The sequence below is a fragment of the Phaenicophaeus curvirostris genome, chromosome 4, assembly GCF_032191515.1.
Source record: "Phaenicophaeus curvirostris isolate KB17595 chromosome 4, BPBGC_Pcur_1.0, whole genome shotgun sequence".
NCBI lineage: Eukaryota > Metazoa > Chordata > Aves > Cuculiformes > Cuculidae > Phaenicophaeus > Phaenicophaeus curvirostris.
Genome location: NC_091395.1, coordinates 18,164,947 through 18,186,407, shown reverse-complemented (window position 1 = coordinate 18,186,407; position 21,461 = coordinate 18,164,947). Strand labels below are relative to the sequence as shown.

Here is a 21,461-nt window from a genome sequence, read left to right as displayed (position 1 = left end):
CAGGGAAGGTGACTCAACCACGTCCCTGGGCAGCCTGTTCCAGTGACCAATGACCCTTTCTGTGAAAAGTTTTTTCCTAATGTTCAGCCTAAACCTCCCCTGGTGGAGCTTGAGGCCATTCCCTCTTGTCCTGTCCCCTGTCACTTGGGAGAAGAGGCCAGCACCCTCCTCTCCACAACTTAACACAATACAAGTCCGTATTTCAGAATGGACAAAAACTCAGTCATTCTAATAAATGCAAAGTAAAAGAAAACTATACATCTCAAAGGAGATGTATACAAACTTTACATGAAAGTAAACAGTAAAGTTTTTTTTATTAAGCTTTATTGTATTCTTTGGTTTTGAGCAAACGATTCAGACTTTGTCCAGCTGGCTTCCCAGAAAACTCCAGCAAAGGCTACAGAAGCCAACTGTGGCAACACATTAACAGATGACATTAACTGTACATTTGTTGACCAGATGAAATATATTTTCTGTTAAAAATTTCTGGTTTTCTCTGTCGCTAAATGCTTTATCTAAATATTTGACCTGGGCCCTAAGAACTGAGGTTTTCAACTCCTTGCTTCCTTTTGAGGTTTCTAATCTAATCCTGACAATTCCATCAGGACAACCTGGGAAGGACGTTTAATTAGAACTCTAGCAAAGTACCATAAATTGGGTGGGGAAGAAAGAGAAGAAACAGTGCATTTCATACAATTTAATTTCCTTTCTGGTCAACTATAAAGTCACTGTGCAGAGTAAACACTAAATATTGTCTTGTAGGCTTTTTAACCTCTTCAAATTTACACAACAATCCTATTTTGAATGACAGACTGAACAATACCCTTAAGGACATTTTAAAGAGCCTCTCTAAAGCCCAGTATTGATGCTAAATAGCTCATTACACATACAGGGAAAAATTATGTGGGTTTACGAAAAAACTTAGTGCTAGAAGAAGAAATAGAATGCACATATCTTTTCTTCCAGGCTCCTTCAGCCTCAAATTAGTGTTCCATCTGCTATTATACGAGTAAGAAAAAAAATTACAATTCGCTCATAACTGCTTTATAATATCTAATTTTTGTTTAAAGCCTTCAAGGTGTTACAGCTGCACAGTGTCTACACAGTCAAAAATCTTGCACTTGAACACAGCAACAAACTATAAAAAGGACAACTTTTAGGATGGCTACTTCACAATATAAATATTATCTTACACTTACAATCTGAAAAAAATGAGAAACAGACTTGCTTAACATCGCTCAGTATATAAGTAGCAGGCACTATCAAGTAAATCCAGGCTTCAGCATCTTAAATGCCTTTGAAATCCAGCTACTTTCCACATGGCTTTCCTCAGCCCTACAATAAATACTTAAATACAGGCCAGAAAGCTTAATTTTGGCTTTGGCTTCTAGAAACACACATAACGACAATTTTAATGCCACTTACCTAAGCCAAATTTTTCATCCTTTTTTAAGTTCACCAAAGTGATCTCTCTTTCTGGTGAGGCAACTCTCTTCTGTGATGTTTGCAGAGAGTCGACTGAAAAGCCAACATTTTGTGATTAGACACTACGTATATGCTTCCCTTCAGGTTTGCCTTTAAGTTCTATTCCACTAAAAAATATTATTCCTCTGAAAAGCTGTTCTGACTTACTGGTTCCAACTTTCATTTTCTAAGCCATGTCTACATGAAAAAAAATAAAAAGAAATCACCACCATAACTCACTCCCATCTTCAGCAGTTAAATCCTTCATTCTTCCTAAGAAAGCACCTAGCATAGTCTCTTGGAATCACAACACAATTGAGCCCTAGAATCTTCAAATCTATTAGTCTCATTTCAGCAAAGTATTCAGATCCATGTTTTCATGCCCTGCTCATGTAGGCAGCAGGTAAGCACGTTGTTAAAAGTGAAACTGATGCTTATTGTATGAAGTTACTAAAAGGTTACTCAGTGAGTTCTCTTAATGATGGTCTTTCATTAAGAAACAAGCAACATTAGAAATATCTATTAAAACCTGTTTTGTTCAAATTTATTTCCCCATTTGCAACTCCACAGAGGATGCTCATTCTGCCTCTTCCAAAACTTGAACACCCTCACAATAGATTTATGTCACTCCTGAAGGTTCCCAAGAGGGTGAAGTAGACCCAGGCACTTAAGAGATGGGAAGAGGAGGGAAAAAAAAAAAGCAACTTCAGGAAAAACCAACAGACTGTACTCATGAATGTCCACGACAGCAGAAACCCACTGAGCTCTGCGCACCCGTACAAACAGAACACAATCATGCAAAAGAGTGTAACAGATTGCACCACCCAGATTTCTCCCACAAAAGCAAGTCAAACCTAAAGAATAAAAGAACTAAAGGAAACAGTCTTCCTGGGCTCTACAGCTCAACCTCAAGTAAGGGAAATGAGTTTTGAAGAGCACATGCAGGAATACAGCAGAAGATCTGTGAAGAGAAACTACAATTATGCTTAAGTGACCTTGCAGCTGGGATGCAGAGAAATATATGAGTCATGCTAATCATTGTTCAGCCTTGTGTGCTTGACAAGCAGAACCTTTGTGTGTAGGTAACGTAGGCATGTGCTAAATTTGAGGCCATCCTAGAAAACATACTTGAGATTCCAGCCCTACTGTGGCAAAGATCAAAGCACTGCGGAAAAATACTTAGCTTTCCCCTAATAAACAGAGGCAAAGTGTCAGGCTACAGATACGCTCTCTAGCAAGGACTGAGCTCTGTGGTGCCTGTGTTCCCATTTGCATTTCCTCAGCCTGGGTCCTGGTTTGGAGTTGTCCCCAGATTGTGAGGTAATGGAAATTAAATTTATTCATTTTATCTGTGGCTTTGTGGTTGTTCCTGCACTCTTTCTGTGTTCAGCTCCCACAGCATGGTATGTTAAGCAGTAGCACCCTTCATGTCTCAAGCTAAACAGATACTATTCACAATTGAAAAATATTATAATGTCAAAATCTACCCCAAGAAGCACTCCAGAAGAAATATTAGGAGTCGTATTTAGGAAAAGTTCCTATCCAGCTAACTGCGAGAGATGTTTAAGAATAGTGAAGGAATGGGACAGGTGGAACAGTGAAGTACTTGAAAAGTGCTTCATAAACTGACTGAATTAATTCTGTAGAGATACGATTTATCATCTTACCACTCTCTTTAAGTGTCGATGATGGAATATTTCCTGAAGTATTCATGCTAACGCCTGTATCGTGAATGGAAATGTCAGACATTGTAATCAATTTCTTTTTAATATGAAAGCTACCAGCAAGTATCTCAGACTTTACATAATACACAGAAGCTCATTCACAATATCAGATTATTTATTTTAAGGATGACTAACTATGAAATCAGTTTTGGATTAGCAAAGCTAAATTACTCATGTACTTTGGCTGTAGCTAAAGGTTCAGAAAGACGGCAGCTCATGCAAAGGCAAAGAATTTAAGAAAAGACAGGGGTTTGACCTTTACAACCACTGTTAACTTTAGATAAAATTAAAGGATATTTAACAAACTAAATCAAAGACTAAATTTTCTAACAGGATTAGATAATTATGCCTAACCTAATAAATCAACACAACAGGAGTCTTGCAAGTTTTTGTACGGGTACAAATAGGTTCCTGGAGTAATAAGAATTTTGAACCAAGTATTTATATTTAAATTGTTTTGAATAGAGAATCATATTTTCTTTGGAATGATCAATGCCAAGTAAATATGGCCATATCTTAAAGAGGATAAGACATTAAATATATCAAGTTATGAAAGTAAATGAGGTAAGATAATTTAAGCTTCTTAGGAAAGCACTCCTGGTCTTTTCCAAATCTCTGAACTGTAAAGTTTCAACTGATGAGTTTCATCATGCAAAGAATGTGTTGTCCCCCAAAAGAGGCAATGTGATACAGCTGGACTTTCTGACATCCTTATCAGCACTGCTGTCCAGAAGATTATGGTAAGCATATGATAACACAAATTGTAAAACTAAAAGCATAGGATAAACGGCTGCAATCAGTCCCAGTGGAAACTGCATGTCTCATCTCACTCTTCAGTAACTTATGCTCTTGTGACTTAAAAAGCATGGTTCCCAAGTCAGTCCTGGTTTTGAATGCAGTGGAGGCAGATGTGAGAAGTCTTTACTACAACACATTGGTTTTGGTGTGGCTTTTTTCTGTTTGGTTTGTTCAGGGTTTTTTGTGAGTTTGTTTGCACTGACCCTTATAAACTTCCTCCACTTTTTCTGATGTTCTACAACCAATAAAAATTTTAATATTAAGCAAGAGCAGAACAACAAAAGCAAGCTAATACTGCAAATGTTTCAGTTGTTGCAGTTTGTATTATTATAACAGGGAACCTTCTATAATCAGAAGCTAATGACACACAGATATTAAAAATGAATATAGAATAACCCAACGTGTGAGTTTACTTCCATATAGCTGCTCTGAATATATATATATAATTTTTTTTTAAATGCAAACTCTGTATTTTTACTGTCTGGTGAGACTATTTGTGTGCAATTCAATCCTTGCCAAGAAAATGGAATAAGTATGCCTGGCTTAGCTCATTAGAAGAGTATCTTTGTGAAACACCCAGTGCACTGCGGGAAAAAAAAAAAAAAGGTACCTAATGTATTATATCCAAATGAGACCAAACAAAAAAACCTTGGTGCAGTTACTGTTCAGAGGGACTAGCCAGTGGCCAGCTTATGCCAAACCGAGTTCACTTCCAAAAATCACTTCCTGCATCCGTTCTACAGAAAAGACTAAAAATTTCATTCAAGCTTGACGAACAGACTGTGAAGTCTAGCAAATTTGCAATGTATTATAAGATCTAGATAATTAAAATGGTTCTGAAGGGACAAAATGGAAGATGTTTTCTGGAACAAACAGCTTTTACTGTCATGTACTAAGTCTTTGCACACCTGTGTACAGTCTGGTGCTGTCCAAAGGAGGATTTTTTTTTATTCATTGCAGCAATTATTCAGGAACAACAAACAATTGGCATGGATTACTATAACATGCAATACTCCGCTCCCTTTTTCCAACTGAAATATTACCATCAGTTAATAAATGTATCAAAGCACTACATGCGACATAATTTATAGGTTAGATAGTAAATATAGTAATGTTATTTTTTGCATGCTGACCTACAACATAGGCTTGACCGGTATCTTCAATGGATGAAGAGTCTGATTCATTTTTCTTTCTTTCAGGGCTTCTACTTAAACCTGCATGAGATTTTGAACTTAAAGAAGAGAAGGAGAGAAGGGGAACCAGACAGAGGGAAAAGGAAGTTGGGAGAGGGAAGGATCAATGTAATAAAATAATTGTATGAATAATAAATCAAAAGTGATGCAAAATGTACATTGACTGTACACAAAGATATTGCAGGGCAGTTAGAAAGACTCTTACTTGCTTAGCTTTAATGCTTGTGCTGCTGATCCAGTATCAACTTTTGGCATTTGCTGAAAAACACTTCCCATTATGTCTTCTATTTTTTGGGAGGAAGAGTCCAAAGTAGTAATAATATTTTTCCCCTGGGGGTTAACCGAGATGTGGCTTTGACTCAGATCATGAAAGGACTTGCTCATAACCCTGGGTCTTTCCTCCCACATAGTCTTCTCATTCTTGTCATTTGAGGAACCAGAAAACGGCTGGAAAAGCGAGAGCTCAGAGCAGGACAGCCTCTTCAGAATCTCTGCTTGAACAGACAGAGGTCGAACAGCAAGTCGGTTCAAAGTGCTGCTGGCAAGGCTTCCTGTGCTGATTGCTCGTCCCATGTTGAAACCTTTGACAGAGTCCGCATGAAGGTTTAGGCTCCTAAATGACACCCTTTCTGTAGATTTTTAAAACAAAACAAAACAAAAATTTAAGTTACACAGCAGGGCTAGTGTAACCCTCTTGTGTAAAGCACGCATTTTAAACAACTCTAACAAAGCCTATTTTCTCTACATGCTCAGAAGTATGTACCATCATTAGATACATATAAACAACCACCATGCAGTTCGCTCAGGAAGAAAAGTCTGGAGTTCAAGACATTACACCAATCTGCCCATCTACTACGCTGAAGTCCAAAAACACAGAGCAGCAGACTATTTATCCCCTTATTAGCATGAAGACATCTTCCCTGTTTAAACTGCTGAGCATTATACACAGGCACGTTTCTTCAAGCCAAGTGGCCTGAAAGACTACACTTCCTTTAACCTGCTCATACAAGTCTTTTCCAGAATTTGTACAAACAGGGCTCCCCCACCTCTCCACTATCAGATCCTAACAAACTTCAATCCATCTATTGCTTAGTTTTCTTCCCAGGAGTCCCTGGTAGGCTCACAGTACAGCTGCCAAGTTACAGGGGTTTGGCAGCATCTCTACCTGGTAAGAGTATCGGTTCACTCAGGTGTATTTAGGGACTTCCCATGCCAGAAATATCCCAGAAGTTTTAGCACAGAACTGAAAGTGTTGACTGGAGTTTGCTAGACTTTTTGACTCATAAACTAGGATTCCCTCAAGCAGCAGAGAGAAACAGGTTTTGGATTAAATTACTGTCAGCTGAGTTGTGGGAACTGCCTGGGTGGATGTTCTTAGCTGAAAGCAAATAGAACATAGTCTAACCCCTTCTTAATTCAGAGCAAAGCTGAGCAGGGCTCATTGCTATTAGCCTAACAGCCTCCCAAGGCTAGCAGTTAAAATTCCTGTGGCTTGGCTCTGGCACAGAAACTTGATAAGCTGTGGCAACATGTTTGCTGGTTAGAGCCTTTGAAGGGAATTAGGCCATCTGAACCCTTCATAAACTCACCTGATATCTTGGAGTGAGCTCACAGGGAAGTCTGACAAAAAGTAATCCTCAACTGTGTATATATTTCTGATTCAGGGTTAACTAGTGTTTTTTTAAACTCTACATATATCTAGGAAATAAGCTGCTTTAGAAAGCTGCACAGTAACGCAAAAGGAAAACGCTTTTTGTACACATCATACATTAGCTTTATTAATGGTGAATAGTTTGGCTTTTAAAGAGCATATTTGACAAATACAACCACAACACCGCCACTCCAAAAGACATTCCTGCCTCCAACACCTAAGGCAGCAATTAACTGCAGCAGTAACTCACACTTTCTCTGTAACAGGCATACAGACTAAAAATATTTAGTTGTGGAAAGTGTTTTTTGACCTTGTTTTGGTGAATTGGTATACAGCTACTACTCCATTACCACACCAAACACCTCTTCTAGCTATAGAAACACCAAATGAGCTACACAGGAATAATTTTGTGCAATCAGACTAGAGATCCACAAATCTCAGGTTACCAACTCTGACAGAAGCTGTCAATGACACTTGCTTATCATGTTCCCATCCTGGGGAAGAGAAACTTAATAAGCTATTCTAAGATCTTTTCTCTTGACCTCATACTTACCCTCTGCAAACATCAAACAAGATTTCCCTATGGATTTAAGATTAGTATTTTCACATCATTACATACATACACACACACACATATGGCTTTTCACATCTTTTGTCAATCCTTATCTGAAAATTCTTACATGCTCAAAACTTGTCCTTCAAAAGGCTGATTTAAGCCTCATTTCACCTTTGTGGTTTTCTACACGCTCTTTCAGTAATCCAAACATCCATCTTAAGATTCAGTGCTTAGTTCTGTTCACTGCATGGCCACAGAAATTGTGCAAAATGAATCATAGAATCACCAGGTTGGAAGAGATCCACTGGATCATTGAGTCCAACCATACCTATCACTAAACCTAACACTAAACCATGTCCCTCAGCACCTCGTTCACCCGTCCCTTAAACACCTCCAGGGAAGGCAAGTCAACCACCTCCCTGGGCAGCCTGTTCCAGTGCCCAATGACCCTTTCCATGAAAAATCTTTTCCTAATGTTCAGCCTAAACCTCCCCTGGCGGAGCTTGAGGCCATTCCCTCTTGTCCTGTCACCTGCCACTTGGGAGAAGAGGCCAGCACCCTCCTCTCTACAACCTCCTTTCAGGTAGTTGTAGAGAGCAATGAGGTCTCCCCTCAGCCTCCTCTTCTCCAGGCTAAACAACACCAGCTCTCTCAGCTGCTCCTCATAAGGCCTGTTCTCCAGCCCCTTCACCAGCTTTGTTGCTCTTCTCTGAACTTGCTCCAGAGCCTCAACATCCTTCTTGTGGTGAGGGGCCCAGAACTGAACACAGGATTCGAGGAGCGGTCTCACCAGTGCCGAGTACAGAGGGAGAATAACCTCCCTGGACCTGCTGGTCACGCCATTTCTGATACAAGCCAAGATGCCATTGGCCTTCTTGGCTACCTGGGCACACTGCTGGCTCATGTTCAGTCGCTGTCAACCAACACCCCCAGGTCCTTCTCCTCCAGGCAGCTTTCCAGCCAGGCTTCTCCTAGTCTGTAGCACTGCATAGGGTTGTTGTGCCCCAAGTGCAGGAAAACATAATTCTTCGTGTTACAGCTTATCTCTTATGTACCATAAAACTGCTAGTATTTTTACTTTTCTTTTTTTTTTTTTTTTAAATTTTGCGTGCCTCATCTCTTTCTATTCACACAGAAAAATGTTGCTTAAGAGGCATTCTCCTTTTATTTTCCAAGCCTATTTCTTTCTATTAGAATCACATGTGTTGATATGGTTTTTCCTAGTTCAGTGGAGACTTTGTGCAAGAAATGAAAAAACCTGTCTTGGTACATCACCAGGGCTATAAAGTGCTCTCCCTTATGCTTCCATCCTCTGTTGTTATGTTCCATGAATATTTGTTCACCATCACTATGCATGTCAGGCATTATCCCTCATCTCAAAACTTGGCTGAAATCAAGACGCTGTAATGCTCTATTTCTAAAGAATCTTTCAAAGCATACTAATTTTCTGAAGTCGACTACTCCAACCCATGAACACTGCATGTGTTACAGGCACGTGCATGTGGTTCACTGTGTTGTTAACTTAGAATCAGTCGTTAAGTAAGGAATCTTTAAAGTGTATACTTTTTGTGGTGATCAACCTGAGTTAATATTACTGTCACCTGCCCTTTTCTTTACTGTTTTGCTGAGTGCTTCCAATCACCATTTTCTACTGAGATTTTAAGGGCTCTGGAAAATAAAAAAGGAATACTTAATGCTTCTGTAGGCCAAGAATAATACCTCCCAGATACTGCCTGGGATTTCACTACTCTCACGAAAGAAGAGCAGTACTTACAATTAATATGCTGTTTTGAATAGCTGCGTCATTATTGTTTTCCTTCACCTGTACGACAACACTTTCTCTTTTAAAATATTATTCTAGTAACTGTATTGCTATATGGACTTACATATGCAGGACAGAGAAACAGGGCTAACCCATTTAGATCACTAAAGTTAAGACAAAAGGAAAATTTTTGTTTGAATTGGTTTTACTTTTAATAATCAAGTGGAATTAACCATAATACTGATTTATTTACTTCTGATTACAAATGATTAATGAAATTTGAGACCTCTGAATTCCAAGCAATCTGCACTGCACAGAAGGAAACTATTATTTTCCAGACTCCCAAAGCACAACACGTACTGCTTCTGTAAGAGCAACCAAGTCTGCCTAGCCAAGAAAGCCTTTCGTGTACTGCTTTTCTTTGCAATTCAGTGTAAGCAAGCACTGTTAGGGAATGGTACAAAAGCTTTTAGTTACTTGGTTCTGCTTCTTTGCACTAAGCTGGCTGAGACCAACGCAATAGAAAAAAGGCTGCACAGTTGCCACATGCTTCCCTCCTTCCATTTTTTTAATTATAGATTACCCTCTCCACTGCAATGGAGTCAAACTCCATCCCAGCTACACTGCTGGAAGTCTGAATTAACTGCAAGTGGAATGCTGACAGATAAAAACAGGGAACAAAGAAAGAATGAGCAGGCAGACAGACCAAAATAGCACTTCCAGGCTGCGCTGAAGGTCAGCCAGGCAAATAAGCTCTGCTCCAAATAGTGAAGAAATTAGCACAGAGGGTATTTTTCAGTGATAATAACACCTTTAAATTTTCTACCATGCACAAATTAGATGATAAGTCTCAAGAAAACTGACTAGCAGTGTTGTTCCTTACTAGGTCCACCAAGCGTTAAGTGGAATAAAGACAGCTACACCCACAGCTTATAGATGCAGCCTCATGAAATACTCCCTATTGTATTTGCCTGTGCATGATCATACCATTTTATCTGTAATTCCACATTGTCAAATCAATTAATTTCACATTAAGTTAAAAATCTATTATTAAAATATCTTCAAGTTCTTCTGGAAAAAAGCCAAAAGCCATTAAGCAAACAGGAAAGTACTATTAGTGACCTATTTTTAGATTCCTTCAATTTTAGAGGAGCTGCTGAGTGCCAGCTTCGTGTGATCTGTCAACTCTCTTTTTTTCTCCCTTAAACAAAATCTTAAAAAACTTAGCTAGTGGATTCTCTTTATAGTATAAACCCTCCAAATATAGAGCTACACATATGCAGCACTCGCCAGAACTATTGAGGCTCAAGTTCAGTTTTTGTCCTTAAAAAATATGTATTGACTGCTATTAAAATCCATCACAGCATCACAGTCCTTACCAATGTTCTGAGTGTCCTGGTTGCTCTGCCTGGTTCTCATTTGCAGTTGGAACTTATGCTGGGAAGAGCAGAGATGCAAAAGGTACTGGCAAGTCTTACTACTATCAGTTTGAAATGTATGCTTGATACCATCTGATGAATTCTGCAAAGTTATTTTCTTCTTCTGCATAATGGAGAGAGAAACAAGTTGAAGACAATGATTTCTTTTAGCCTACAAAGAATTTTGTATTTTGTTGTGCACAGTTACAGCATTCAAACTTTCCTGAAGCAAAATGCACTGATGGGAGAGATTTCTGTTGAAAGTAATTTGAGGTTTACAAAGTAGCACTTCAAAACTACTTCTGGGCTAGCTGACATGGTATTTTATTATTATTTAATCCTTCCCTGCTACTGTTAGGACTGACTAATGACAACCAGTACTATAACATTTTGCAGTACAGGGTTTTTGAAAGCCTCTAGGAAGTCACAAGGGGTGCTGCTGCTCAAGGGAAAAAGAACTAAATGTCCATCTAGTTATGAAATCTATCAGTTAACGTATTAATATCCATACAATCATAGAAGAGAATCATGGAATAGTTAGGGTTGGAAGGGACCTCAAAGATCATCTAGTTTCAACCCCCCTGCCATGGGCAGGGACATCCCACTAGGTCAGGTTACCCAAGGCCCCATCCAACCTGGCCTTGAACACCTCCAGGGGTGGGGCAGCCACAGCTTCCCTGGGCAACCTGTTCCAATGCCTCACCACTCTCATGGTGAAGAAATTCTTCCTAATGTCTAGTCTAAATCTGCCCCTCTACAGTTTATACCTGTTCCCCCTCATCCTATCACGACAAGCCTTTATGAATAGTCCTCTCCAGCGTTCTTGGAGGCCCCTTTCAGGACTGGACAGTCGCTATCTCCTCGGAGCCTTCTGTTCTCCAGGCTGAACAAACCCAGCTCTCAGCCTGTCCTCGTATGGAAGGTGCTCCAGCCCTTGGATCATCTTTGCAGCCCTCCTCTGGACCCATTCCAACAGCTCCATATCCTTCTTATGTTGAGGATTCCAGAACTGGACACAGTACTCCAGATGAGGTCTCAAGAGAGGAATAGAGGGGCAGAATCCCCTCCCTCGATCTGCTGGCCACGCTTCTTTTGATGCAGCCCAGGATACGGCCAGCCTCCTGGGCTGCGAGTGCACAGTGACGGCTCATGTCAAACTTCTCATCAACCAGCAATCTCAAGTCCTTCTCTGCAGGGAAGCTCTCAATCATTTCATTCCCCATCGTGTACTGAAAAAGGGGATTGCCCTGACCCAGGTGCAGGACGTTGCACTTGGCCTTGTTGAACCTCATGAGGTTCTCACAGGCCCACTTCGCCAGCCTGATCAGGTCCCTGGGGATTATGTCCCATCCTTCTGGTGTGGTAACTACACCACTCAGTGTGGCATCATCTGCAAACTTACTGAGGGTGCACTCAATCTCATTGTCAATATCATTGATGAAGATACTAAACAACACCGGTCCCAGTATGGACCCCTGAGGGACTTATCCCTTTTAAAAATGGGCGCAATATTACCCTTCTTCCAGTCGCCAGGAACTTCTCCTGATTGCTGTGACTTTTCAGATATCAAGGAGAATGGCCTGGCAACCATATCTGCCAATTCCCTCAGGACTCTGGGATGCATCTCATCAGGTCCCATAGACTTATATATGTTCAGGTTCCTCAGGTGGTTATGAAACTGATCCTCCTCTACAGTGGGAGGGCATTTACCCCCCTGGTCACCATCTTGCTGTCTCATGACCCAGGAGGGGTGAGGAGAGTGGTTATCAGTGAAGACTGAGGCAAAAAGTTAAGTACGTCAGCGTTCTCCTAGTCTGTTTACACGAGCTCACCATTTTCAACCATCAGTGGGGGTAAATTATCTTTAACCTTCCTCTTCTGATTGATGTATCTGTAGAAGATCTTCTTGTTAGTCTTCACTTCCCTTGCCAAGTTCAGCTCCAGGGCACCTTGGCCTTCCTGACTTCATCCCTACACAACCAGGCAGCGTCTCTATACACGTCCCTGGTTACCTGTCCCTGCTTGCACTGCCTGTGCAGTTCCCTCTTGTTTTTGGCTTTAACCAGCAGGTCTTGACTCAAACACGCCGGTCTCTTCCCTTCCCTGCCTGATTTTCTACACACAGGGATTGAGCGCTCTTGCACTTTTGGAAAACATCCTTTAATATTTTCCAGTTCTGTTCTGCTCCCTTGTCTTGGAGGACCATGTCCCAGGGCATCCTACTGAGTAATTCCTTGAAGAGCTGGAAGTCTGCTTGCCTGAAATTTAGGGCCTTGACTATACTCCTCCCCTGTTCCATATCCCTCTGGACCTTAAACTCCACCAGTGCATGATCACTGCGGCCCAGGATGCCTCCGATCCTAATGTTGCTGATGAGTTCGCTTGTATGAGGTCCAGTATTGTACCTCCTCGAGTGGGGGTCTCTATCAGCCGGACTAACAAGTTGTCTTCAATGCACTCCAGGAGTCTCCTGGATCGCCTACAGCTTGCCATGCTACTTTTCCAGCATATGTTGGGGTGGTTGAAGTCCCCAAGTAGGATGAGAGCTTGCGAACGTGAAGTCTCCAGTAGCTGGAGGAAGAAGACTTCACTGGTTGGCTCTCCTTGGTTGGGTGGCCTGTAGTATACACCAGCTACAAGGTTCCCGTTGGTTCTTCTGTCTTTAAATATGACCCACAAGCTCTCATCCTGTTTGTGGCTACTCTTCAACAACAGTGCTTCACATTCTATCCCTTTCCTGAGATAGAGGGCAACACCTCCACCCCTCCTTCCCGGTCTGTCCCTTTTGAACAACCTGTAGCCATCAATAGCCATGCTCCTGTCATGGGATTCGTCCCACCACTCTTCCATGATGGCAGCTAGATTCCAAAGGTATTAGACAGAGTTAGAAGTACTGTTTTCAATACCTGTATAAAGGTAAGCATTTTAACCTCAACACTTCATTAAAATCTGACACGCGACCACCAGATTACGATGTATCCACTAAAGTTGGCTGGTATTGTCTACATCAATTGTCAGCCTCTGTCTTCCATTATCATTAAACTTAACCACTCTTGGAAATAAAACAACTTTAAAGCAACACAGGTGCATCTCCTAGTTACACAGAGTACTTCTATTTGCCAGTACCCAGTCCTCTAAAGCAAAATTTGCACTCTGGTGCTCCTTCACTACCCATGCCCTATATGGCAGCATGGGCAGATTGCTCAGAAATGCAGTAAATGAGCAGAGCTTCTCCCTATGCTAAGAGCAGCCTGTAACCTATCTTTGTAACAGCTCCTTAGAAGGCAGGGCAGCCAAGTTTCACATCAATACAGATTTGCCAAAATACAGGTGTTAAATTCTATTCTGACACTGGAATCTCAGCAGCATAGAATGCAAGCTAATAAAAAGGGGGGAAAAAAAATTTTTAAAGCATCAAAACTCCTATTTCAATCCCATAATACAATATAGCTTTGCCACACAAAATATAGTCAGATTATGCTGTATAACAGCTGCTTAATTCGCAAAACCACACACACTACACCCCAGTATCTGGAGATACAAACACAGATATTTACACACAGGTAAGAGGAAAAGAGGTTGACTTACACTAAAGGATATTTTCTTTGTCTCTCTCCATGGGAAGCGTAGTACAGGTGTGCGGGCACCATTGTGAACTTCAAAAATAACAACTCCTTTGGAGCACACTCCCAGAAGAATACCTGTTTGGGATCTCTTCTCAGGCAACACATGATGAAGATGAACCCCATATTCCGTAAGCCTCTGACACAACTGCACATATCAATGTAATGAAACTTCTAAGAATATGAAGTTATATAGGCTGTTACCAATGTTTTTTACTTCTATGTAAATATTGTACCTCTAAATAAATATTTAAATATATGCACATCTATATATGGATTTTAGAAAACAAGCTTTCTCTCTGTCTGGTGATTCCACTTACACAGTTTCCAGATGTTACAACAGAGATATCAGCTACTTTAGAGGGCTCTATGTCTTGGTGGTACCTCTTGAACTGCCAAATATTAAAGCAAAGGAACCTACCATTTATTAAAATCAAACAATGGAAGCATGAATCAAGAACATCTGTGAGTAAATCAAACTTGCACAAAGCAATTGTTAGCAAACTGTAACTTGCTGGATGCACGTCTTATTGACACATTTCTTAAACACAGAATTAGATTAATATTGCAATTCTGTAATTCACACTTTGGCTCCAGAACTGCCAAAAGATGGAGTTTGCAATCCCAGTCACTCATTCCCACAATCTCTTCAATACTGGCTTAAGGGACTGATGTAATGAATTAATAGAGGGAATCTAATTGCTCTCTCCACCCCATCCTCAGTCAGACTATGTTTAGCTAGGATGAAGACCCCTACTGTTGCTCACTGTGGTTAAGTTACAAGAACACTCCCCACTGAATGAGCAACAGCCTTGCAAGGGGCAAGGTCACCCGCTTCCATGGCTTTCTCAAAAAACTGTGCAACTAGAGCATAAGGGTTATCCAGTGTCTCAGCAGCAAACTGCCACCTCCTGAACTCACTTGCAGCCATTGTATCAAAGCAGGACCTGACCATTGTGTCGTGAGCAACAGCAGCAAAACCTGCTAATCACATTTGATAATTGATCCTTTTAGAATAAACCAAATACATCCGAGATGTATAGTTTTCTTATCATTTTACATAGTCCCTGCATAAGGAATTCTGCTTAGTATGCTTATGGCTTGCTTCATCTCAAGCACCATAAACAGTATTAGCTGTAACAAAACTTTTCATAATTTAAATATTATTTTTTCTCAACAGAAAGAATAAAGAATATGGGGATTACAGGGTGTGCAACCTCATAATCACAGCTTCCTCTAGAGTAAACACAAGGATAAATAGTTGCTTTTAACTAGTTTGAGCTAAAGTAAGAGGCTACTGATCAGAGAAAAAAAGCCAAAAGGACTTCCCATCTATTATGATTTCTTTTCACTTGTAGTGATGTGACTTTTGATAAGATCTTATCAGCTTTCTTCCTTTCAGTGTTATTCAGAACCTGAGCTGTTTTACTGTGCTTTCACTTGATGTCCATGCACCTGTATTCCCACAAAGAATTTCTTAAGCCACAGATTAAGCAAGCAAACTGCTGCCCACTTACCTTCAAAAATTCTAACTCTGTCTCTTTTTCAGATGCACCCACGTAGGTGCTATGCAATTTTGGCAGCTCTTCCTTGATGTAGGACAGATCTAGTTTCTCCATCACTCTAGCTGGGACATAATGTTCTAGTCTGAAATATGACATGCCATGCACCTACAATGTGGAACAGATTTGTGAGGGAATTTCCATGTACTCTGAGCACGAATGAAGCATAAACATTCATTTTAAAGAGAATCACACATTACAAGGGATGTAAAGGGAGGGACTCAAAATCTCAACCCCGACTCAGAGCAAGATTTCACATATGGCTTCTTCCTATTAAAGTCTGACTCTACTTCCACTGAAGAGAGAGGGTTCAACATCCAGACCTTGACGTAGATTCTGCAACATAACTGAGTTAGACTAAAAGAAAACTTGCCCACAGCACAAATGGCCAAGAGCATATCAGCTGAGCTTCCAGTGCAGGGCAGAGCTGTGAAGCACGTGTGGCTGCTCACAGTCCATTCTTTAAATGAGCAGCAAGAACAGTTTCTCAGAGGTGAAATTGATGATGTACCTCTGCCTGGTAATCTCCATATTCAGCTTGAAGAGCTAGGGATGCTAATAGTAAGGCTGTCTCATCATCACAGTGCATCCTGTCTTCCAGGATGTCCTTCCGCAACTGTAGATAATACTGGTGACAAGTCAGTGTATGCCTAGAATAGGAAAACAAAACAAAAAGCACAAAAACCCCACACCATCTCTGGTCCTCTTCCCATTATAGCAAATTTCCAAATTTTATCAAATGTCCAGTATTTGATTAATATCAAATTTCTTTCCATAAATCTAGGGCTTAAGGGGTTAAAAAAATTTTTTTGTACACTCACTGCATAAGACTGACATCATCCACAAAAAACTTTATGCGAAAAAACAGAGTGAAGTTGACAGGGGGCTTGTTCTTTTTCTTTGGTTCTTCTTTCCATCCTTCTGGAGCTACTTTACTTAGCTTTATGTCAGGATCAACGAAGAAAAATTCATTGTCTGCCATGAACATCAAAGGGAAGTACATGGGTAAAAATATTAAAACCAAATATTTCTCCAGCTGAAGGATCAAGACCAGATTTACAATTCTGCAATTTGGTTTTGAAAAGTCAGGTTTTCTGTTAACTACCAATGGTTTATAAGTACATTATCTACTAAAGGGACCAGTGAATAAGGGTAAAAGAAATAATTTTATGGTTATACTGAAGATAGTAGTTAAAAAAAAAGAAGAAAAGAAGTTACCTTCCGTGATAGCTATAAAATAGAAGCTAGGATTTATTTAAAATTTCAAATTTCTTAGCTCATAGGAAATCCCAAATCTGTCAATCCACCCCTCCCTTACCACTTCTGCTCCATTTACATTTCTGCAACATGTTTTCAAGGCTTTCCAAATTGAAGAGCACCAGGAGTCTGCCATGGATAAACTAAGTTCTTGGGCTGCTAAGGGCTTTTATCTTACACAATATTCTGAACACTAGAGTTCTGCAATAGCCTGTACAATATGCCAACAGGAAACTTGGGTATGAACACGTTAGTTCTGCCACAATGAACGTTTACCCAAGGAGGGGGAAAAAAGGCCAACTTCTGGTCTGTTCTGATAGTGAAAAATTATCAGCTCTGGAGCAAGTTCTTTTTCCTTAAGGCAGCTCAGTCTATACAAGGGGGTCTCCTATGCATCCCAATGGGTCTGCCTCCACAAGCAGCTGCAACATTTCCCAGGGCATATTAACAAAGCACTTTCATGTCTCTGAGGGGTACTAGTCAGTGAAGGCAACAAACAGCAGGGAAGAAAACTCCAAAAAGACTGCCATTACTCAGGCATAGAATTTATCATGTAATGTTGTTCTTCACTGAGGAATGTATTTTGCCTCAATACAACAGAACATAATTCAAAGTAAATGTTTTGTAAATGTCAGGCAGTCTCTGCTTATCTTTCTCAACACCATATAGCTAATTCTTCTTATTCTGTATCTGTCAACTACATCAAATCATTATTCTTACCTCTCAAAGTAGCCAATCCAAAAAAGTGGTGCTCCACCATGCCAATATGGGCAACAACCATATCAAAAACATCTTTACATATTGTTTTGGTGTCACAAGTCAGCTCCAGTTTCTGCCCACTTAAAAGCATCACATTTACTTTTCGCCTGGTGTCATCATTCTTCCCTTTCTTAGTCTGCATTTGGTGAAATAGAATACCACAACATTGACACTTGTGATAAATGTTTGGTTTAACATACTTTCCTTGCCACTGATTGCTGAATAGCCCCTTTCTTACCAAGATAGACTTTGGTAGATCCAAGGAGATGAATGGCTCAATCGTCATCTTCACAAACTCAGGGCCAAAGAAATTCTGCAAATCAGAAGAGTATGATTGAACACTGTGTTGCTGGAACACAAGACCGAGGCACGGTTAACTCCTGCCCTGCAAATGCCAACGAGGAACCAAAGGCTGAAACTAGAAAATTGTACTGAATTCCTCCATGAGCTGTTAAGTCTAAAAAACTTGATTTGGCCAGCATGTCTGCCAGATACACTGGCAAGCTACAGTGTTGGTGACATTATAACTCTGCTTTCTCCCTTCTTTTGCTGGGCAAAAAGCCAGCACAGTAATATTATTTGTTTTCCTTTAAAATACAGGGTATGGGTTGCCATATTGGGACCATCTGGCCTTATCTCAGTAAGCAACTGCCTGACAATACTAAGGTTTTCTGTATTGGTGGCAATTCCACCTTGACAAATCTTTATCCGTGACACACAAGTCACATCTCCTGAAGGCTGAAAGGTTTCAGCCTAATCTTATATTCTGGGTTCGAGTAGAGATCCTGACCAATTTCTGTCTGCCTGACAGAATAAATGTAAATTCTAGGAGCTTACCTGTTCAAAGTGTTAGAGGAAGTCCTCTGCACAATACTCATTTCAATACCACATTAAAAAAGTGGCCCAAGATTCACCTTTTAAGGGGAAACCTTTCTTGGCTACTGCCTACAACCTAATGTGTGTTGCATGTTAAACATCTGCACGTAAACCTCTTAAGGGCCAGGGGAGAATCAACCAGGTTAGTTAAAGCCTACATGAACTAACTTGTCAGAGTGCTTTGGACTCGAGACAGATACAGGAAATATAATCCTCAATTAGAACAGCAAATCCACCTGACTCTTGTTTCAAGTTTTCCCATCCTTAAAATAAATAAATAAATAAATAAATAAATAAATAAATCCAGTTCACTGAAAGCAGCAGTAGGGGGCATCAAGCCATCATTTCTTCTAAACATCAGCTACTCTATTTACCAATACCTCTCTCCCTTGTTCTCTGCAATCTTATATTTCATCTAAATACCAAGACAGCTGGGAAAGGAAAGTGGAGTTTGCATGGTGATTCAGGGTGAACCCAGAGGCCAAATGAATCCTCTCTGCTTTTCTTTACCTTCCCAACTTCTTAATTTAGTAACTTTTGGTACATCCACATTCCCCCTAAATGTAAATTGAAATGGTTGAAAACACCACAGAATACAGCAGAAAAATTATACCTTACCTTTGTTAGGACACTATATTGTTTAATCGCTGCAATCGCTGCTTGCTGTCTATTTTAGCATCTCTTAATACTGCTCTAGGTTATGTAGCCACTAATGCCCCAAAACCTCAGATGTTTACCCTGTGAGAGTAGGTCTTTCATATTAGGGCAACACCAAACACCTTGTATGTAATCTGTTGAGGATTGTTTATTACAGGACATAGTTTATGACTCCCACATGTTAGAGTTTCAGTCAAGACACTACTCTGTTTCAGTGAAAATAGGAATTCTCCTGAGATCAGGGCATTACCCTCAGTTTTCTCTGCGTCATGGCTGTTTCCAGGGCTATTTCTCTCAGTGGATCTCTGGTGATGTCAAGCATTGAGGACCTAATTGCATCTCCTGGGTAGAGGCTAGGCCGGGACTGCCTGAGAGCCATTCTAGCTTGTAGCTGCATCATTTCTTCTTCCTGACGCTTTAGCATCACTTCTTGACTTATCAAATTTCCTTCAAATGGTGCTTCATGTTGCCTAAAGTACAGTCAGGGAGGATGAAAGACATTAGTAGGCATACCTAAGACATTGTGCTGCTTTAAGCACAATGTGGAAACCCTGAATACAAACTAGTTATCAAGTACTACATCAAACACATTTATTCAGCAGCCAGAAGGTTAGCCCTCTACAGCAATCTATCAATATAGAAAATGAGCAATCATGTCAAGTTTCTACAGCTGCCTGTCATTCATTCATATGAAAAGAAAGGCTCATCTGCAGCCTAAAAAACAGTTGACACTACAAACGCACTGAATCAGTACAGAACCAGTGAACACACAGGAGGAAGAAATATATTAAAGGTTTGAAAATATCTTGATTTCTCTGTTCAAGACTGAAAAAAGCATGCTCAAAAACATGTCATTAAAGAAAAAAAAATTACTTAATTTATGTAAGTAAATACTGCTTCAGTCACTTTCTCTGTAGCAATTCTTTACAAACTCTTTGCACAGCACTGTTACTTATTCTCTTATTTTTCCTGAACAACAGCATACCTCGAAATGTTTGTGTATTTTATATGTATCAACATCCTCTATACTAATTCATTCTAAATATCATATACTAATGTTTTCATCATCTTATTTTGCTTAAAAAAAGAACCCTTTCTTCTAAATTCCTAGGAATGGCTTGGTTGATAAACAGCCACCACAAAAAATTAAATTAATAATCTGAAGGAAAAAAAAGAGAAAACCAAATAAAAATCCCTCATCAATATCTCTGAAAAACACAGCTATCTATCCTCCAGTTCTTTTCTCAGCAGGCATAGATCCCAAATGTCCTACCAATTCTATTTTTTTGTGGAAATGTCCCATTTTGAGTAAACAAGAGCCATTTTCTTCTATCTGAAAAACCAAGAGGTTAGGAAATGCAAAGCGAGGAGAAATCCAAGAAAAATAAAACCAGCTTTCACGCCCCTCCCCCTGTCTCATGTTTACAGAAAAATACCTTCAAAACCTAAATTAAAAACAAACCAATCAAGGCTTCTTTAGAAATCCTAAAACAAGAAAAACAATGTTGTCTCTCTGTTAACATAACTATACAGAAGCAATTTTAAACATAAACGGACAGGAAAAATTAACAAGACTGTCATCCACCAAAACCCACTTCTAGCAATTCTAGGCTAAATGTTAGTTTAGATATTACACTAGAGTAAAAAAAAAAATCAAAAAAAACCCCACTACAAAGCAAAGGAAGCATTTTGAAGCCTGCATTTCATCACACCGAAGTTTAGGAATATAGATACATGTAGAGTAAGTCCTGTGCTGGCACTCCCATACAGCCCTTTGTAGTAAAAAGTAGTTTAAAGACTTTTAAAAACATTATATTTATATACTAACTTTTTAAAAGAACCTAGAGATACATTTGGTGAATGACCAACCAGTTAATAAACTAAGTGAAAATGCACCTGTCTGTGTTGTCTGTGTTAATTGGTGGACATAATTTCAACTTTTCCCATCTTTATACAGTGAAGTTTCCAATGAATACCAATACCGTGAGCACTGTACCACGTTCACATTCCCTAAATTTTTTTATTACTAAAAGTTTTAGTGGTTAGCATAAAACCCCCAGCATTAAAATAAGAAGTTATGTTATCATGAGAGTCCAAACAATAAAATGCCATTAATGTGCCACAAACTGAGTAAAACAACGCTGAAGTTTCTCAAATGGAA

The 21,461-nt window shown here is 39.8% G+C and overlaps 1 protein-coding gene across 3 annotated transcripts in view; it reads right to left on the bottom strand.

Annotated features, from left to right (window-relative positions):
• PTPN13 (protein tyrosine phosphatase non-receptor type 13) overlaps window positions 1-21,461 on the bottom strand; it is a 126,047-nt gene that overhangs the window by 28,345 nt on the left and 76,241 nt on the right. For all 3 annotated transcript variants that reach the window (XM_069855368.1, XM_069855367.1, XM_069855366.1), the window contains 12 exons: window positions 19,551-19,770; window positions 18,006-18,080; window positions 17,729-17,903; window positions 16,573-16,726; window positions 16,263-16,401; window positions 15,707-15,859; window positions 14,155-14,337; window positions 10,528-10,690; window positions 5,385-5,808; window positions 5,120-5,217; window positions 3,132-3,185; window positions 1,426-1,518 (listed from right to left, as the gene is read on the bottom strand). In XM_069855368.1, the coding sequence (XP_069711469.1) occupies window positions 1,426-1,518; window positions 3,132-3,185; window positions 5,120-5,217; window positions 5,385-5,808; window positions 10,528-10,690; window positions 14,155-14,337; window positions 15,707-15,859; window positions 16,263-16,401; window positions 16,573-16,726; window positions 17,729-17,903; window positions 18,006-18,080; window positions 19,551-19,770 (1,931 nt within the window). The remainder of the gene's footprint in view (window positions 1-1,425; window positions 1,519-3,131; window positions 3,186-5,119; window positions 5,218-5,384; window positions 5,809-10,527; window positions 10,691-14,154; window positions 14,338-15,706; window positions 15,860-16,262; window positions 16,402-16,572; window positions 16,727-17,728; window positions 17,904-18,005; window positions 18,081-19,550; window positions 19,771-21,461) is intronic.